Source organism: Schistocerca piceifrons, unplaced genomic scaffold (genome assembly GCF_021461385.2).
Source record: "Schistocerca piceifrons isolate TAMUIC-IGC-003096 unplaced genomic scaffold, iqSchPice1.1 HiC_scaffold_1682, whole genome shotgun sequence".
NCBI lineage: Eukaryota > Metazoa > Arthropoda > Insecta > Orthoptera > Acrididae > Schistocerca > Schistocerca piceifrons.
In genome coordinates, this window is record NW_025727548.1 from 3342532 (window position 1) to 3362373 (window position 19842).

The following is a 19842-nucleotide window of genomic DNA, read 5'->3' on the forward strand; positions in this document are numbered from 1 at the left end:
TAATCAGATCCTTTACGGCCAACAGCCCTGACCAGTGCTTGGTCCTGAAGGGTATTTTGTTTAGACAGCACAACACTTGCTGCTCTGGGCCAGTATAGTCACTCTTCTGTCCAGCAGGAATGCGTAGACTGTGAGCAAAAAGGTTACATGTTATCAAGATGTACCCATATCGATAGGGGTAAAAAATATAAACAAGTGTGTGTACAAAATATCAAGCAGACTGGATCATATACTCACCATCCTACTTATTGTGCTCTAGTCTGAATGGCGTTTCGTGTGGTGAGCGGAATTCTTTCTGCTCTGGACTAAATCCAGCTTCTTCCCAGCCTACAGGTCTGAGTAGTGCTGGCCCTGAGGGCCGTATTGTGGAGTGTGCAGAACAGGTGTTCCTTGGGGCCAAAATTGGCACACTCCTGGCTACCATGCTTGAGAAGAGTGTGAACAAAAGGGATAAAGTTTATCAAAATGTACCCAAATTGACAGAGCTAAAACAATATAAACAAGTTTATGAACGCAATATCACAGCAGTGTTGATTGTATACTAACCAGTCTACTTCTCATGCTCAACCTCTAGCGAGCAGAATGCTGGCTCCGCATGGGGCAAAACAAATTCCTGTATATCTGACATGCCTGAGTGCACTGTAAAGAAAAAGATTAACTTTCATGAAAATGCACCCTGGTTTACAAAGGTAAGAAATATAAACTGGTGTAAGAACACAATAAAATTTACAAAACTGATTAGTTAGTTGTGCAGTAAATTTAATCTCAACTGTTTACACCAAGAGAGCTGTAAGTTTACAGTGTAGAAAACATTGGGTAAAATGTTATTATGATCAAAACACAAATGTCGCGTGAGTATCTACAGCAAATAGCTTAGTTCTTGTGTTACATGCTGAGCAGTGGTGGAGCAATTTTGTAGTGTTTTGGAGAGTGGATTGTAAGCATTTTATCCATTGCTGTAAATTTTCTTTTATTTAATGCTGGTTAAGACAGTCATTCAGCCATCCAACACACCATTCAAGCAGTTCTATCTTTGCAGCATAAGTTCAGAAAATTTTCATCCCTCGACTACACTATCTCACACACACACACACACACACACACACACACACACACACACACACACAAACAAACAAACACACATTAATTTCAGAGTTGCTGACTGCATAGGTCATCACAGTGGGTTTATTTTTTTTAGGAATAACTGTCTTATTTCCATATTGTCTGCAATGAAGATGCTCAATAATAGGTTCAAGGCAATGACATTGGTATCAGGCAGAAGCGGCGGGATGGTGGAAGGTCTCCTGTATCCCACATACAGAATCTGATGAAGTAGTATGCATGTTCCGTATTTCCGTCGCTGGTAGGCAAACACAATGTGGTTAATGTCATCTCACACTCTGTATTGCAATATAGTGAGCCCACTCTCCTACTTATGTAAACATGTGGTTTAAATTGTTATTGCTTGAATTTTAGAAGTGCCAATGCTTCATAAGCACCTTGCAGTATAGTTCACCTAGTATACATGTGGAGTTGTCGTATATCCACTGCCTTATAAAAAAAGAGTGAAACTCCCAGAAACCACGGTCAGATAACAATGTAACTGCGTCTATGTTCACACAATCCATGCATTTAAAACTTCCTGACAGATTAAAACTGCGTGCTGGACCAAGACTCGAAGTCTTGAAGTTTCATATTAGCACACACTCCTCTTCAGAGTGAAAATCTCATTCGGGATCCACATATTTCTAAAAAATTAGTGTAGCAATTCTCTAAGACAGAATGGTCACCAAACTGTGTTAGTGGTGTTCATGTTTGGTGTTGTACCAGAACTGGTAGGATATATAAGGAACGTGAACAGCTTCAAATGTTGAGTGCTCACTGTAAATGACATTGATATGCTGCGTACACATGAGAGACAGCATTACCAGCTCCTGACTGGACTGAAAGTAGCCTCACAATGGGCATCCATTGGGTTGGATGGTCAAATAATGCAGTGTCAAGATGTCACATTGGTTTAAAATTGAACACACACACACACACACACACACACACACACACACACACACACACTCAGCAATAAATCATTGTTCTACGTTACCCTGACGACTATGGTCAACGAGTGTGGTGGCGGCATGGGGAGTGGTCTCATTCATCCACTGGTTTGGATAGACACAATTTGTTTGCACCTGGTCTCATATTGAGAGGAGCTATCAGATATCATTTCGGGTCATGGCTGGTAGAGATTAACTGAACTGTGATAGTACACTGGTTTGACATGGACATGCTGCACCATCATGCGTTATCTCTCATGTGACAGTATCATGTTGCATTTTTTTAACAGCACAATGCCTATCCACACATGGACGTATATCCTGTCTGCGTAACTGAGATACCCCTATGGCCTGCAAGATCCCTAGATCTATCTCTGATGGTGCATGATTTAGACCAGTTCGAACATCAATGACGTCGTCATTCCTGTATCCAGAATATCAAGTACGATTACAATCGTTGTGGGTTGGGATGCCTCAGGAGAAACCCTTTCTAACCAATTTAGATCATGCATCCAGGCAGGAGGGATTTCAGCATTTTGCTGATAAATGAAGTAATTTTGACTCAGTGTGTTAATCACTGAAATAGCATCATGTATCCTCTCAACTCATGAAATTTCATTTTGTCTCCTCCGCCTTTTCTGGGCATTTCTCTATTTTAGTCAAACATTGCAACTCGGACTCCACTACAGCGATGTCCTCTGATAGAGGAAGATGTTATCCGTTTGTGTCTTAATGATTCATTTTATTTCGATTACAGATGACATGTTGTGGATCTCATCGTACTCTTGACTGCTCCTGGTAATCTCTTATTTCGCTAACCTCTCAACCATGTTAGGCCAATTAGGATGACTATTTATCCTATCTGCAAAAAGGAACAAAAATATTGTTTCAGGCCATTGGAGGAAGTATATCTGAAACAGTAAATTTTATCAGTGGTGTTAGTTCCTCTGTGACGAATATTTATAGAAAGGGAACTAACAAGAACTTATTTGGAAATGAAAGTATTTGCATGTGTAAATGCAATTGGCTTCTTGCAGCATCAATTGACAGTGACAGTAACATTTCAGAAGACATTTCTCTCCTTACATCTTTGCATTTTGAAAACTGACTTTTCATGAATATGAATTTTTCACTTTTATTCATTAATTACTTCTTCTTCTTTTGAGACTGGCTTTGTTCTGCATCATGCACAGGGTCAGCAGTGTTTAGTACAGAACTGGCATGGTTAATTTTATGGGATGGCTGGATTACTTTCCTGCCACCACCCCATAACCCCCGTCCCCCCTCCGGGATGGAATCAGTGTACCCCAGCTGCCTGCGATGTGAATAAACCATGAAACAGTGCGAGCAAGAGCATCCTAAAACTTCATCGTAAATATTTCAATTCTAGACAAAGGAGTGCACCTCTTGTGGGTTAATTTTAAGGGGTTGCCAGATTACTGGTCTGGGTGCATGTATTGGTTCAGTACAGAATTGTGTCATAAAACTGTTGATCCAGTCCTGACACAAGCTAGCTGGTCCACAGCTGATGTAACTGGTCCTTGATATCCTGGATCGTTTCACTGGGATGGAGATGGCATACGAGCTGATGTCTCATATATTCTATTGGGTACAGAGCTAATAGCTAAACATAACACAGAGCGCTGATAGGGACGCATGTTGCATGTGGATGATCGTTGTCCTCTTGAAAAATGGCGCCATGGTACTGTCTCATAGAAGGCACCACATGAAGATGCAGGATGTAAGTGACGTACTATTGTGCTGTCAGAGTTACCTTGGTCAATACCAGCCACGACCGGAAGTGATACCCGATTTTTCCCTCCACTGGAAGAATCACACAGCAATACTCTAAATGCAGCCTTTTGTGTTGTGGTGTTGATGCCAGCCCACACCTGGCGTAGTAATCCCCTACTCTGGCTGCTGGTTGTCTCTGACCAATGTTGCAGGATGACACAGAATGTAGAGGGAGTCCATTAATTGTTCTCAGATAGCAGACAAGGATATCTAAGGGTTACAATATGTTTCATGCACAATAAGGAGAATCTCCCTTGTGGTGTAATCATAAGTGTTTCATTGGAACCATGACGATGAGTATGCCTGCCCTCATATTCCCTGCCATGCAGGATTAGCCGAGCGGTCTAAGGTGCTGCAGTCATGGACTGTGCAGCTGGTCCTGGTGGAGTCCTCCCTCGGGCATGGGTGTGTGTGTTTCTCCTTAGGATAATTTAGGTTAAGTAGTGTGTAAGCTTAGGGACTGGTGACCTTAGCAGTTAAGTCCCATAAGATTTCACACACATTTTACTCACATTCATATTCCCTTGCAGTCCACCATCGGGCCACTGTCACATCTGAATGTTTCAAAAACTTACACCTGCCATGAGGACTCTTTGAATCTCTGTCAGGTGCTATAACTCCGTTTCACAACAGTTCACAGCGTCTCTGTGCCCTTCACAGTCATCACTTAATGTTGACGCTGTTTTGCCTCTTATAATTTTACCAGGCCTAGTAACAACACTAAATATGAACAACAGTAATGCATGTATGTATGTATGGTGTCTGTTCTTTCTAACATGTCCAAAAGAACAGACACCTCAAAATAATATCTTCTGTGGGGATGCACTTACTTGTCTGAATCCTTGTGCGACTCATGTGATGGGAGATAATGGACAGAGGACACTACATCTGTAGTGTGTGGCATGTAGGAATTTGGGCATGGCAGGAGCTGTGCTCAGGTGCCTTAAGTGATTAAAGGAACTGCTATAGAGAAGTGGAGCATCCGGATTCGAGTTCTGGTCCAACACAAATTTTCACATGTCGCCATTGGATTTAATACAATGCCTGTATGTAGCTGTGTCTGTAAGATTTCTAACACTAGAGCACTCTGGTGGGCCATTCTACCAGTCACAGAGAACTGCCACTCTAATCGTTTACTTACCATCGATGGTGTACAGGTATACAAAGTCACACTTGACATCCAGCCAAGTCTTCTGGGTGCTTCATTAATTAATTTATTTATTTTCAGGCAATATAATTTGTAGTCAGTTTGGAAGTGATTTTGTTAAATATGTGCTTTATCAGCTATCTGTCGACCTAACTGTTGATATCACAGTGGAAGAGTACTGCATTAAGATTCTACAGTTTGATGGAATGGTAGACATCACTGTCTTCCCAACTCCTTTGTCGCGCCCGCCCTGCACCGCCCCCCCCCCCCCATTTTTCTGTGTCCCCTTCCTCTATTGGCTTCCCCCTCCCCCTTATTTGCCCCCCCCCCCCCCCCCCCCCCCCCCGCCACTCCATACCCATATGCCATTGTACTCTATATTGCAGTATTTTCCGTGAGTGTTCAGTGTTGTACGTCCCCTTTTTAAAGTGTTGCGAACAGAAACCAAACTGTCACCATGTTTTTTAATTGTGCCTGTCTGTTTCCTAAGCGTTTTTAATCAGCATCACTGACCTCTTTGTTTTTTATTTTTCTTCACAACTTTTTTGCCATGTACAAGTTTTAAACAGTCACCATTTTATCACCTCTTTATACTGTTATATCTTCTTATTATGTTTTTTAAATTTATCTGTAGGCTGCAGAGTGGCGTATTATGCTGCTGCCAGCCTGCCCCCCTTCTGGGGGGGGGGGGGGATCAAAATACAATAAGGGAAGAAATAAATAAAGAATGAAAAAGAGGTAGACATCTCGCAGGAAATGAATTTTTGTCTAAAGAACCAGTTTCGAAATGGGTGTTCAATGTTGTCAATGTAGAAGCGAAATGCCCTAAGGAGAAACTTCAAAAGTGCATTTAAAAAGCTCAAAGTCAGTTCAAAGGTCTCTCAGCATTGTTGAATTTCTGTAGGTTAGTCATGGATCAATCATTACTTCCTGGAGAAAAAAAAAAAGTGAACTTAAAACAGTAGTTTTGCGAAAATGGTGAATACCGTTTTGCTAATGATTGAAGTGGCAGAACTTCATTAAGGTTGACACAAAAATCATATGCTACTTAATGTGGGGCGGTTGACTATACTTTTGCTATCGCATTAACCAAAGCTCGTTTCTGATTTAATTCACTATGTGCTTGGGTCAAAAGCGGAGCGCAAAAAAAGAACCTGCGACAATTTTATCATCTGCCAAACAATTTCTTTACTCAGAAAGAGGTATCGAGGAAATCTCATCAGAAGCGTTTGCTACAGTCAAATGACATGTTTCATCCACATTTGAACTTATTCGGCACAGAAAAGTGTAAGAATCTATCGAACCTTCACAGCTCCATGAAGCCAACTAGAGTTCTGAGACCTATAGCTATATACGATCATAGACTTTGGATGAAACTTCTGAAGTTCCTCAAAACGGGATCCATAATTTTTGCATTCCCTGGCAAAATTCTGCAGATTGAAGCAAAGGCTAGGTCACAGGATTGGGCCCAAACAGTACATACAGTGCTTGCCTCACATGAACATTTGTGACATTTCCAGGGTGTGGTACAGGTGCGCAGGAAGTAGCGGCGCCTACTAAATTGCATACAAGAAGTTGCCCCACTTACCAGCGACAAGGCTCAGGCTGTCCACGGACATCTCTCTTGCAGCACCCTCCTCTGCTGCTCCTGCTGCTGCTGCTGCTGCTGGTGGTGGTGGTGGTGGTGGTGCAGCAGGTGGCCCAGACCAATCTTCGTTCTTCGCTACCCGTTCATCAGACTTGCTGCAAGGACGAGAAACATGCTTCAGTATATGACCAGACTGCACATTGACTAACGTTTCTACAACTTCCACTACTATGGACACCCTGGTAATAAAAAAGAGAGTCATGCTCATTAGATTAGCACAGCTAACGAAAGCTCTTAGTGCTCTGCCCAATTTTGAAGAATGTCTTTGGCCTAGCTTGTTCTGAGTTTCCCTAAGGTTCTTCCACTCTAGTTCCAGGACTGTTTGCTGGCGTTATATCTTGAGGAACCATTCCTTAACAGTGGTTGGAATTTTTAACGCTTGCCTTCCAGATTACTTGTGTTGACACATGCTATTGAAGAAAAAAGTGAGTCACATGTGTGGCCTAGGATTTAGATGAAGTGGCGTTTGGACTGAGAGCTGTGTACATGAGGGACTCAATTTATTTTGTTTAACATCAACAGATTAGAAATACAGTTTCCTTAAGTAAGATATTTCTGTAGCCTATAAAGATCCCAACACTGGGCTCCAAACAACCAATAAAAAGTATCTTCCATCAAATAACCTTACCTTAGGACAATCGTACACAGCTAACAATGACAAAAATTTACAATGCTTGGCACATAATGAGTAATAATATGTGAGACAACTTCAGTAGCAAAAGACAGAATATAAAAACACTCTAGGACCTAACTAGGATCATAACACAAAACTGCGTATTTGTTTACTACCACCACTGTCACCATATAATACCACAACTAACTACACATTATGCTCTGTAAAAGTTCATTTGCAGCTGCAAGTGTTTTTTTTTTTCAGAAACAATTTATCTAATAATGCAACGAATTGATTTTTGACATAGAACAGGTAACAAGATGAATTTCAAGCAGAATAGTCTCAACAAGAGAGTTATGTTCACAGCATAATTTAAGCTAACATTTTAGGATCAATACAATTAATCACACTCACATCATGTATTTAACAAACTGAAGTGCTCTCATTCACTGCACACACACCCACACATCTATGTGCAATCAATAACCAACCACACCTTGTCACACAACAACCAAAGACTTGCAAGTGGAATGCTTTTGCTATCAGATGTACCAAATGTACAGCTAGTATACCACATGATACACTGTACCAACCATAAAGTCACCAGCATGCAACTGTCAGCTGCAAAAGTTCTCAGTTAGTGCTCCTCTTGATATGCCGAAGCCAGGTTCTCTGCCTCAACTGGGATCACTGTCCATCTGGCTGTGAACAGGCACCAACCACTCCACCAAGTTGTTATGTCCACACAGTGGCCATGCCCCTCACAGACTGTTGTGACATTCATGTGACAGAAGTGTAGTGCATCAAATTCTTGAGGCCCTCAGGAACAATTCTGCCCAGAACCTGCACATTCGTCTCCATGTAGCTGCCCAGTAACTCCAACATCTTCAGGTCCGCCCCACAATATGGACACATTGGCCACCATGACATTTTGGCCACTGGTTCTTCTCTGTAGGCTTGTTCGCCTCTTAAAAATTGGTGATCGTGCTGGAAGACATTGCTGGTTCCTCTAGTTGCAGCTGACTCATTATACCACCATACATGCTTGATACTAGCTCGACCACAGTGGCACTCACAGCAGTCACATATATGGGCTGTCTGCCACTTTGGGTCCACAGAATGACACTCCATTCAAACTTACTCTCTGGACACAGCAAAATAAATCATACCACTCGACTTGGCACCCATGGTTGGGATACACTGAACAGAAGAGCATACATGGCATAGGATCTGTGATATCAGTACATATGTCACCATTTAGCCAATGTTGTGAGGACACAGCACCGATTCAAGGAAAATCACTACCTCTACAGCCTTTCGTCGACATGTGAACACTGTATTTATACTGTAATTTGTTATTGTCAACTGTCGTGGCTTGTGGCTGTGGATTGATGGATAATAATGCAGCGACTATTACCCATTTTAATGCTGGACGACAGCATCCTGCCAACAGCCATATTGCCATATCCCTGTGACAGACAATTCATCGCTCCACATGTGTACCTACACTCGCTGCACAAAACAAGCACTGAAATTGCTGTGGGCACAAGAAAAATGTTATGGTTCTATGTCCCCTTGATGCCAAGAGTGCTGCAGGTTGGGCACAAGGCTGGATTGGGAAAGGATGGGGATGGACAGGTAAGGAAACTGGTTGCTTTCTTTCTGAGGGAATCATCTAGAAATTTACCGTAAGCTATTTAGGGACATCACGGAAACCCCAAGACAGGTTTGTGAGGGATGGAGCTGGAACTTCTGTATTGTCAAATGCAAGTCCAGTGTCTGACCACAGCACCAGCTCGTTCAGTCCCAACTATCTTATCGAGAGGTGTGTAGTGTACTCTGAATTGCCGACAGTGGTCGAAGTGTTGGAGATTGGAAGAATATTTGCCCTATAAGCTTGGAAAATACACATCAGGAGTAACGTGTCACGATATAAGTTGGTGCACACCAATGGCAGTGATCAAATTCGTTCAAGCCACATGTTCAGTACGCAGGATGAAAAGAGGTGTTTGATGCACTGCTATCATCTTCTCCCGGCCATCAGTACCTTAACATACTGTTTGATTATAACTGCGTAAATCTGTTTCACCACCTTTAGCGCCCAGTGTTCACTTGTAGTTTCAGGAGTCCAATTCATTACTTTTGTCAGTTAAGTGTGAATGCTTTGAGGAACACTCCACACACATGAGGCCACTTGTGTAAGTTTTCATGTCATATGACACTGGTCCTATTAAGTACACCTGGGAGAGCATCGAGCGAGATGTCTATGTCTTGGAGAAAACTCCAGCTGATCTACTCCAGTTGTGGTAGCAGTTCGACTTCACAGAACCTTCTCTCTGTTAGACGAAGCATTGTTTTTAAAGATACAATGACACTCCATCCAGCAGTGGGCTGGAGGACCACAGGGCAGGTAGAGATCTGTATAGCTCATTTCCACGTAGGAGCTTTTCATTCCAAATAAAACTGTATGACGTATTTGTGTTTCTCTGGAAAATAAACCGGGGCCAAAAAGGCAAAAAGCTGTTAATAATTTTATAAATGTTGCCTATATAGACGTTACATACATGAAGATTCAGAGAATTTTGACACGCCTTTGGAACCAGCCTCTGCGGCTGTAGCGATGAACAAGATGTGTAGGCGTTCAGTCTATGACTTTTCCGTATAATTCCTAATGATACAAGATGTTTCCATAGGTTTCCATCAGACTGATGTTCAGACATACTCTCTGGTCACCAAACTATATGTCTGCGCCCTGGTTTCAATGCCCAGGCATTCTGCAGAGACATGTTGAATTACTGGGTACAAAAGTGTCAGTTGTGGTTCGTTGGTCATATTGTGACCTCATGTTTATTGCCCTCTGGTTTGATACTGGAGAAGAATAAGTTAGCTGTGATATCTGCTGTCACTTCCTCTTTCACCATCAAGGACACAAAGTCACCTCTACACTCTACACAGCTTCATTACAACCCTCTGCACTAGACAAATTCGTATGATACAGCACATACACAAGGATTGCTGCAAATGTATGTGAAGAAGATATCCCTTCCCAGTAGTGGCCTAACCACATTCTGGAGTCCTAAAGCCTACATCATCCTGGGACATATCATCATTTCTTTGACATCTGGTACAGTCAGGGACTTGGGGCCCCAGAGTAAGTCCACATACTCGTTTAATTTTGATGATGAAAGGAATGTAATCAAAAGAAATGTACTTTACCTGTGACCAGGCAAAGTACTTAGAAATATCTATGGATAATGTAAAGTAAAAGTAAAAAGCTAAAATGGGTCTTACCGATCCAGGACGATACAGGTCCACCAGAGGAACCTGAAACATGAGAAGTTTAAATATTAGACTGTATACTGCAGTAAGCACAAGACAGTCAGAGTGTGTTGCAGTGGGTGCGACAAGTATTTCCGTGTCACTGTGTGTGTGAGCAGGCCTTGTGGCCAGCCTTGTTCTGTACGGCCCTGCTATCTGCTTCTGCTGTCTGCCGTCTGTGTTATGAGGAGCTCCTGCAGCAAAGAGGCTGCCACCTCTCTTGTCAGCGCCTGTTCATACACTGGGAAGGACTTCCACACCTCCAACTGTTTTGTCAAGTACAAAACTCAAACCACCCTTCCAGCTGTACCTTAACCATCATCCCTTCCGATTTATAAACGTTTACATATATTAAGGGCATTTAGTAATTAACAGAAGATTTGAAAATGAAAGTAAAATTTAATTGTAAAAGCTGTAGAAGTTGGCCTATATGTGAGACACATCAATACTGTGCATGAGAAAAATCTATAAACAGTTCAGCATACTGTATATTTGTATATTCAAGCACCTACCTACATCCTAAGATACCTATGGCAAAATAATTAACATTTATGTAGATCTCATTTCCCCAGGGATGAGTCTTATGTGACTTGTTCATCTCCCCCAGACAAACGTTATTTTAAATAAATTTTTGTCAGTAGCCTCAGAGGAACCAGTTTGGGAAAAGATTTGATCTTGGAGACAGATATTTATTTTATTCAAGGTAACAATTCAAGCCACAGCAGTCAGTGGGACTTAGGTTAAGTGTCTCTATTTCTTTATTCAACAGTTTTTGTAGGAACAGTTCCCCTTAGCATCTGATACTTCGCCACATGTGAAATGAATCCCAGTCAGTATCTCTTTTTCCGATGCGTGGAAATAAATAAGGGAGATTGATTATTTGGACAGCACTTTCAGGGATGCGCAATATCAACGATCCTTGCATTGTTGCTTCAAGGAAGGAAGACTATAGACTGAAGTTTGGTCGACTGAACGATATTTAGAGTCGGAACACTTTCTTCACTAAGCAGAAAAGAAGAAGTAAACTATCATTGTTTGCTAGAACCTTAACCCTCCATTCACCTCAAATGATATCCGACATATATATCTATATAACTGCTCTCCAATTCACACTGAGGTGCTTGACAGATGGTTCATCAAACCTCCTTCACACTATTTCTCTACCGTTCCACTCACTAACAGCACATGGTAAAAACAAACATTTCAATCTTTCTGTGCAAGCTCTGACGTCCTTATTTTATTACAATGATCATTTCTCCCTATCAGTGTGGGTGTTCACAAAATATTCTTGCACTCGGAGCAGAACACAGTTTATTGAAATGTCATGGGAAATTTTCACTGCAATGAAAAATGCCATTGTTTTACTGGTTGTCACCCCAACTCAAAAGTTGTAGGCCAAGGGCCGTGTCTGTGCATTTTGTTAGTGTGGGTTGCCTACATCAGGGGCTAGTAGGCACTCAGGGTCAACCTGTTGTGGTGACAGGTCATTAACCTATTGTTTTGCTAACATGATCCTTCCTTTTGATTGACAGTTCCTTAACAGATTGTTCCCCACCTCTCCCTCTCCTTCTCCTCCCCTCTGAGCCTTCAGGAAACCTCCAACCCACCCCCTCCCCTCACTGATGTAGGTACACTTGCAGCTCTGAGTTATTTGAATAATCCCCTCTTGAGTCCCATAGTGCTCAGAGCCATTTTTGAACCAATAATCCCCTCTCATTCTTCTCAATATCATTGACTACTTAGTTAAACTGATCAATTAGTCCTACCTCTCTGGTAAACATCCCCATCCCTCCAGCCCCCCCCCTCCCCACCCTTTCCCTACCTGAAAATTGGTGGCTCTGCGATGGAGAGGAAGGAGCTCATAACAGGAAACTCAAAGGTATATTGTTTATTTATAAAAAATTCAGTTTGTGCGGTTGGATTTCTCTCGTTCGTTGTTCTCTGCTGTTAGGAAAGATGCAGGCCGTGCAAGAAGTAATCACATTGAAACTTTCTGGCAGATTAAAACTGTGTGCCGGACCGAGACTCGAACTCCCGAGTTCGAGTCTCGGTCCGGCACACAGTTTTAATCTACCAGGAAGTTTCATATCAGCGCACACTCCACTGCAGAGTGAAAATCTCATTCTGGAGTAATCACATTGATTGATTTACTTTTTTTATTCCGATTGTGCGAGGAATGTCGTCATCAAACACTTATGACATGTAATTATACTGGTAAAAATCTTTCAAACACGAACCATGTGCTCTCCACTGGACTGCACGCACCGCCACCACACGCACTGCCAGGAGTCAGGGTGTACTGGCAGCCCCACAAAGCAACGATGTGGCTATCAGCTGCCGGGCCATGTGCAGGTGTCTGTTTAGGTCCCACAAGCATGAGATGGTGGCAGCCCTTTTATACTTGACACATGAGAAATCCCTGTCGAAGCAATTGCTTTCCTACCCACCATGGCTGACGCATAGCTCTCATAGGTGCGGCTCACCCTTGTAGGTGCAGCTAAAAGGCTGACAGTGTTATACTGATGTCACATGTCTATGTAAATAACAGCCAAGTCTCCCTCTGCTTATGAAAATATCCCAGAATAACACAAGTTGCATTCTTTCTACCGATCCTAGTGGGACAGCCTGTTCATCATGTGTTACGCTGTCCTGCCTTCAAAATACGTCTCAGACATGGTAAACGTTCTCATCACTAAAAGCCTTCATTATGGCTGTGCGTAGTTGCGAAAACTCCATTTATCATAAACCCATTCTTGTTGTTTGGGAAGAGAGCACTGTCTAAGCAAAGATGGGAAATTCAGAACAATTTCACAAACAGAATTCAAAGCTCTGACCTACAGTGGAGATGTCCTAATGCCACAATCCTGCCAGGGACGGATGGTATGCTTCATCCTGTCTTTGAACACTTGAACAAACAAGACATCACATTACTCTCTGAACTTTAAGTAGATACCTTGCTCCCATCTTGTTTGAACCAGTCTGTAGAGGCTATTGTGTCCCAGCACAAAGGAATTCTTGTGAATGAATGGAGCATTCTGGTTAGCTCTTCCTGAATTCAACCGCCAAATTACTGCCGGCATGGCAGCACTGTTTGCCATTCTCTTCTGCAGACGAGACTTTCAGTGGCAAACCTATTTTGTACCGGTCGCCATATTGCACTGACAGCTAAATTCTTCATATAGGTACGAAAAGGGGCTCAGTATAATTTCAGCTACCTAGTTTCAACAACTTTTCAAGGTCTTCAGCTACCCACTTTCCACATCTGAATTCATGCCCACAGATCATTGTATTTAGGAAATATCTTAGGATTTTTGGTAGATTAGCAAACAAGAGAAGCAGATATTCTTGTACTAAGTCTTTATTAACTTTAGCATACACTTTTAGATACAGAAAACAACTCTTTCCTTATTTTTGTTAGACGTAGTTTTAATAGTGTCCAATTTGATTTTTAATTATTAAGTTAAATCCACATCTTAATTTCCCATCTGTGCTTAGACAGTGCTCTCTTCCCAAATAACAAGAATGCTCTTATGATAAATGGTGTTTTCGCAACCATGCACAGACAAGATGAAAACTTTTAGTGGTGAGAATTTTTACCATTTCTGAGATGTATGTCGAAGGCAGTACAGCATAATGCATGACGAATGGGCTATCCCGTAAGGATCTCTAGCAACAATGCAACCTGTGTTATTCTGGGATATTTTCGTAAATGTTTTGTGAATACATTGCATCAGATTTCTAGAGTACATCCAGAGGGAGACTTGGCTGTTATTTACATAGACGTGTGACGTCAGTGTAACACTGACAACCTGTTAGCTGCATCCTGCGAGGGTGAGCCTCTATGCAAACATCTCGATCGGTACTGGACCCACAGCTATGAAAGCCATGCATCAGCTTTGGTGGCTAGGAAAACACTTGTTTCGACAGGAATTTCTCAGGTGTCAAGCGTGAAAGGGATGCCACAGCCTCATGCTTGCGGGTCATGAATGGACTCCTGCATGTGGCTCGGCAGCTGATGGCCGCGTTTGCAGGGGCTGCCAGTGCACCCTGACTCCTGGCAGTGCGTGCGGTGGCATTCTGCGTGGTCCAGTGGATGCTTCATGCTTCACGCTTGAAAAATTTTTACCAGTGTAATTACATGTCATAGGTGTTTCATGACAGTATTCCTTGCACGATTGGAAAAAAATGAGGAAAGCATTTGATGAAATACTTCCTACAAGACCTGCATGTTCCCAAACAGCAGAGAACAATGAGCAAGAGAAATCCAACCCCGCAAACAGAATTTCTTATAAATAAAGAATATACCCTTGAATTTCCTGTTATGAGATCATTTCTCTCCGCCGCAGAGCCATCAATTTCCAGCTGTGGGTGGAGCAGGGAGAGGGGGAAGGAGGGATGTGGGGGTTTACCAGAGGGGGAGAGGTTAATTAATTGATAAATTTAATTAAGTAGTCAGTCAATTGATAAGAATGAGAGGAGGCTATTCGAATAACTGGGAGCTAAAAGTGTACCTGCATCAGCGAGGGGGAGGGGATGGGTTGGGGGTTTCCTGAGGGTTTTTGGGGAGGGCTCGGTGGAGGTGCCGGCAAACAATAGGTTAAGGGCCTGTGAATCAAGAGGAAGGAGCCTGTTAGCAGAACAGTAGGTTAATGACCTGTTAGTCATAGGAGAACAATCAGTTTGCCCCTGAGTGCATCCTTGCCCCTGATTTAGACAACCCGCATTAACCAAATGCACTGACGCCACCCTTCTCCTACTACTCTCGAATATCATATCCATGACACTCTCTCCCCTACTTTGCTATAATACGAAATGAGGTTCCCTTGTTTTAACTTTTTCAATATCCTCCATCAGTGCTATCTAGTACGGATCCAATACTGCAAAGCAATATTCGAACAGGAAGTGTACAGTTGCAGTGTATGCAGCCTCTTTACTAGACCTGTTTCGTCTTCTAAGTGTTCTGCCAATAAAACACAGTTTTTGGTTTGCCTTCCCCACTACATTGTCTATATGTTCATTCCAATTTAAGTTTTTCATAATTGCAATTCCTAGACCCGTAGTTGAATTCATACATCCAAAATTTAACAGATTCATTTTGGTAGTCATGTGGATGACCTCACACTTTTCTTTATTTAGGATCAATTGCCACTTTTTTCAGCATACACATATCTTGTATAAATCACTTTGCAAATAGTTTTGATCTTCTGATTACTTTATTAGACGCTAAATGAAGCACAATTTGCAAACAATCTAAGACGGCTGCTGAGATCGTCTCTCAATCCTTTTATATAGATGAGGAACAGCAGATGGCCAGTAGGACCTCCTTGGGTGATGCCAGTTATCACTTCTGTTTTACTCGATAACTTTCCTTCAATTACTACGAATTGTGATATTTTTGATAATAAATGATGGATCCAGTCACAGAACAGATACGATACTCTACAGGCATGCAATTTGTTTAAAAACAGCTTGTGAGGAACTGTGTCAAAAGCCATTTGGGAATCTAGGAACATATAAACAACTTGAGGCTCCCTGTCGATAGCACTCACTATTTCATGAGAATAAAGATCTAGTTGTGCTTGTCAAGAATGGTATTTCCTGCATTTGTTCTGACAGATCGTTTTCCTCAAGGTAATTCATAATGTTGGAACGGAAATGAAATGAAATATCGTGTGGCTAAGGCCTCCTGCCGGGAAGATTGGTCACCTGGTGCAAGTCTTTTGATTTGACGCCACTTCAGCGACTTGCGCAGGAGGGAATCGAACCCGGGCCCCTTTGCACAGCATTCGGCCGCGCTGGCCACTACTTTTTTTCTTTGACCTTATTTTGTTCTGTATTGTTCATTGAATTTGTTCGTGGCGGACGTCCGATGACACTCGTTCAGGTTGTTCGTTGATCCGATCACTCAATATTTTTATTACAATGGGCAGGTAGCTCTCTGACCAAACACGCTGAGCTACTGTGCCGGCCTCCACTCAGCTACCGAGGCGGATTTTCGAATGCAGTACATGTTATAAAATCCTACTTCAAATTAACGTCAGTGTTACGGGTCTGTAATCTGTCGGATTACTCTTACTTCCTTCATGTGACCTGGGCAACTTTCCATCTTTTACGCATGGATCTTTCATGCAGCGACCGGATGTATACGATAGTAAAGTACAGAGCTTTTATACACTACTGGCCATTAAAATTGCTACACCAAGAAGAAATGCAGATGATAAACGGGTATTCATTGGACAAATATATTATACTAGAACTTACATGTGATTACATTTTCACGTAATTTGGGTGCAGAGATCCTGAGAAATCAGTACCCAGAACAACCACCTCTGGCCGTAATAACAGCCTTGATACGCCTGGGCATTGAGTCAAACAGAGCTTGGATGGCGTGTACAGGTACAGCTGCCCATGCAGCTTCAACACGACACCACATTCCATCAAGAGTAGTGACTGGCATATTGTGACGAGCCAGTTGCTCGGCCACCACTGACCTGACGTTTTCAATTGGTGAGAGATTTGGAGAATGTGCTGGCCAGGGCAGCAGTCGAACATTTTCTGTATCCAGAAAGGCCCGTACAGGACCTGCAACATGCGGTCGTGCATTATCCTGCTGAAATGTAGGGTTTCGTGGGAATCGAATGAAGGGTAGAGCCACGGGTTGTAACACATCTGAAATATAACGTCCACTGTTCAAAGTGCCGTTAATGCAAACAAGAGGTGACCGAGACGTGTAACCAATGGCACCCCATACCATCACGCCGGGTGATACGCCAGTATGGTGATGACAAATACAAGCTTCCAATGTGCGTTCACCAATGTGCGCCAAACACAGATGCGACCATCATGATGCTGTAAACAGAACCTGGATTCATCCGAAAAAATGACATTTTGCCATTCGTGCACCCAGGTTCGTCGTTGAGGTTACCATCGCAGGCGCTACTGTCTGTGATGCAGCGTCAAGGGTAACCTCAGCCATGGTCTCCAAGCTGATAGTCCATGCTGCTGCAAAAGTCGTCGAACTGTTTGTGCAGGTGGTTGTTGTCTTGCAAACGTCCCCATCTGTGGACTCAGGGATCGAGACGTGGCTGCATGATGCGTTACAGCGATGCGGAGAAGATGCCAATCATCTCGACTACTAGTGATACAAGGCCATTGAGATCCAGCACGGCGTTCCATATTACCCTCCTGAACCCACCGATTCCGTATTCTGCTAACAGCCATTGGATCTTGACCGACGCGAGCAGCAATGTCGCGATACGATAAACCGCAATCGCGATAGGCTACAATCCGACCTTTATCAAAGTCATAAACGTGATGGTACGCATTTCTCCTCCTTACACGAGGCATCACAACAACGTTTCACCAGGCAACGCCGGTCAGCAGCTGTTTGTGTATGAGAAATCGGTTGGAAACTTTCCTCATGACAGCACGATGTAGGTGTCGCCACCGGCGCCAACCTTGTATGAATGCTCTGAAAAGCTAATAATTTGCATATCACAGCATCTTCTTTGTTGTGTTGGCAGAAGAGCCAACACCGAGTTACTAGTAGAGGCCGAAATGCACCCGTTTTAGCTCACGCAGGCTGGCGTGAAAAGGGAAGGACTATACTGACGTGAGGTCTGGAACATGATAAGGAATTAGAATTCAGAAAGCGGACGTAATTAGTTTGATACTTAACTTTAGTCCATTAATGATGAACGTCGCTTTTGACAGTACATGAGTCACAATATTATCTGTTCAGAAGACATAGTAACTGAATCTGGCGCCTTGCTAGGTCGTAGCAAATGACGTAGGTGAAGGCTATGCTAAACTGTCGTCTCTACAAATGAGAGCGTCTGTAGTCAGTGAACCATCGCTAGCAAAGTCGGCTGTATAACTGGGTCGAGTACTAGGGAGTCTCTCTAGACCTGCCGTGTGGTGGCGCTCGGTCTGCAATCACTGATAGTGGCGACACGCGAGTCCGACGTATACTACCGGACCGCGGCCGATTTAAAGGCTACCACCTAGCAAGTGTGGTGTCTGGCGGTGACACCACATTCTTCGTGTCGGTTAAATTTCGCTTCTGTAGCACGTCATCCTCGTGGTGTAGCAATTTTAATGGCCAGTAGTGTATTTTCACGTCTGTGCCTACAATCTATTGTGACGACGTCGGAGCATGAAAGTGCTCCGGCATACTTCTCAGTGTTTGCGTTTGTGGTATTTCCTGGCTTGTCACTAGAGGAGCTGAATACTCTTCGTCAGTGTAAATACTGGTATTCCGATACACTAAGGAAGCCATCTGTAACTGTGAGGGTGTTTTAGGTCTTACGACTACTGCGTCATGGAAACTGACATTGGAAGACTAGTGCTAAACATATTTACAGAAGACAATGTGTTATCAGCGATGGGCAACATTATTTTGAACGATATAAATGAGTGTTATGTTCACCAGGACAATACAGGACTGAAAGATGTCAGTGTGGGAACAGATGTGGATGAAGACAGTGAACATTTGCACACTGGCCTGTAATACCGAAGAAACGAGGTGGGCTAGCAGTGGACCCGAAACAGGTGCTTACATATACTGTGGTAAGAAAACTGTTAACTAAGGAAATGGCGTCAGGGCCAACAATAAGTCGCAGCTTAAAGTAACCAACATTGAGAGCACTAACTCTGTTGTAGCACGTGTACGAGAAACCAATCTTTTTGTCAGTGTAAAAACAACTGTCAACATTGACGATCAAAAACATCGAGACAGTTTGGGGGTTAAGGAAAAAGTCAATGTACCAATCCTAGGAGTTTTGATAACTTGTAGAAGCAACATACCGCAAGAATACACAAAAATAACGAAATTGGGAATCGACACGACGCCCACTAATATGTATTCACTCAAGAGAACTCTCAAGCTCCGAGTAATTCCGAGCGTAACCCGACTGCACCCCATGTCAGTAGGCAAACTAGTCCGAGAGACTATGCCCGGAATACAGGACGCCATTATCAGTATACTGTACTTACGCCAGTCTAATGCACCGTGGAATGTAATGCACCCCCCTAGTTAAAGTTGTAAACAAAGAGTTTGTTGGCTTATCACTAGTAGGCTCCGTTTATTTACACGTCAGTGGATGTATACATGAAGCATCAAAACAACAATTTTAAGCCACCACCCATTCTTAAGTGACACAGTCATTATTAAAAAATATGTCCTAAATTGATTACCTACATGACATACAAATAAATAGATCATAAATCACGGTCGTTACTCATCTTTATCCACTAATGTCATCATTTC

The 19842-nt window shown here is 42.8% G+C and overlaps 1 protein-coding gene across 1 annotated transcript; it reads right to left on the reverse strand.

Annotated features, from left to right (window-relative positions):
* Positions 1-391: 391 nt before the first annotated feature.
* Positions 392-9393, reverse strand: LOC124735545. Its single transcript, XM_047248565.1, has 4 exons — positions 9314-9393; positions 6584-6822; positions 547-639; positions 392-425 (listed from the first exon to the last, which is right to left on the reverse strand). Exons 1-3 carry the CDS (start codon positions 9391-9393, stop codon positions 551-553), a joined length of 408 nt encoding a protein of 135 aa, XP_047104521.1. The 3' UTR covers positions 392-425; positions 547-550.
* Between the last annotated feature and the right edge of the window lie 10449 nt (positions 9394-19842).

Bases quoted from the DNA above. Each gene is read 5' to 3' on its own strand.
- LOC124735545 (XM_047248565.1), bottom strand. From the start codon at position 9,393: ATGAATTGGACTCCTGAAACTACAAGTGAACACTGGGCGCTAAAGGTG. The intron at 6,823-9,313 runs GTATGTTAAGGT...TTTTATTACCAG, and splicing joins TACGCAGTTATAATCAAACA to GGTGTCCATAGTAGTGGAAG. The intron at 640-6,583 runs GTAAGTGGGGCA...TTTTCTTTACAG, and splicing joins CAGCCTGAGCCTTGTCGCTG to TGCACTCAGGCATGTCAGAT.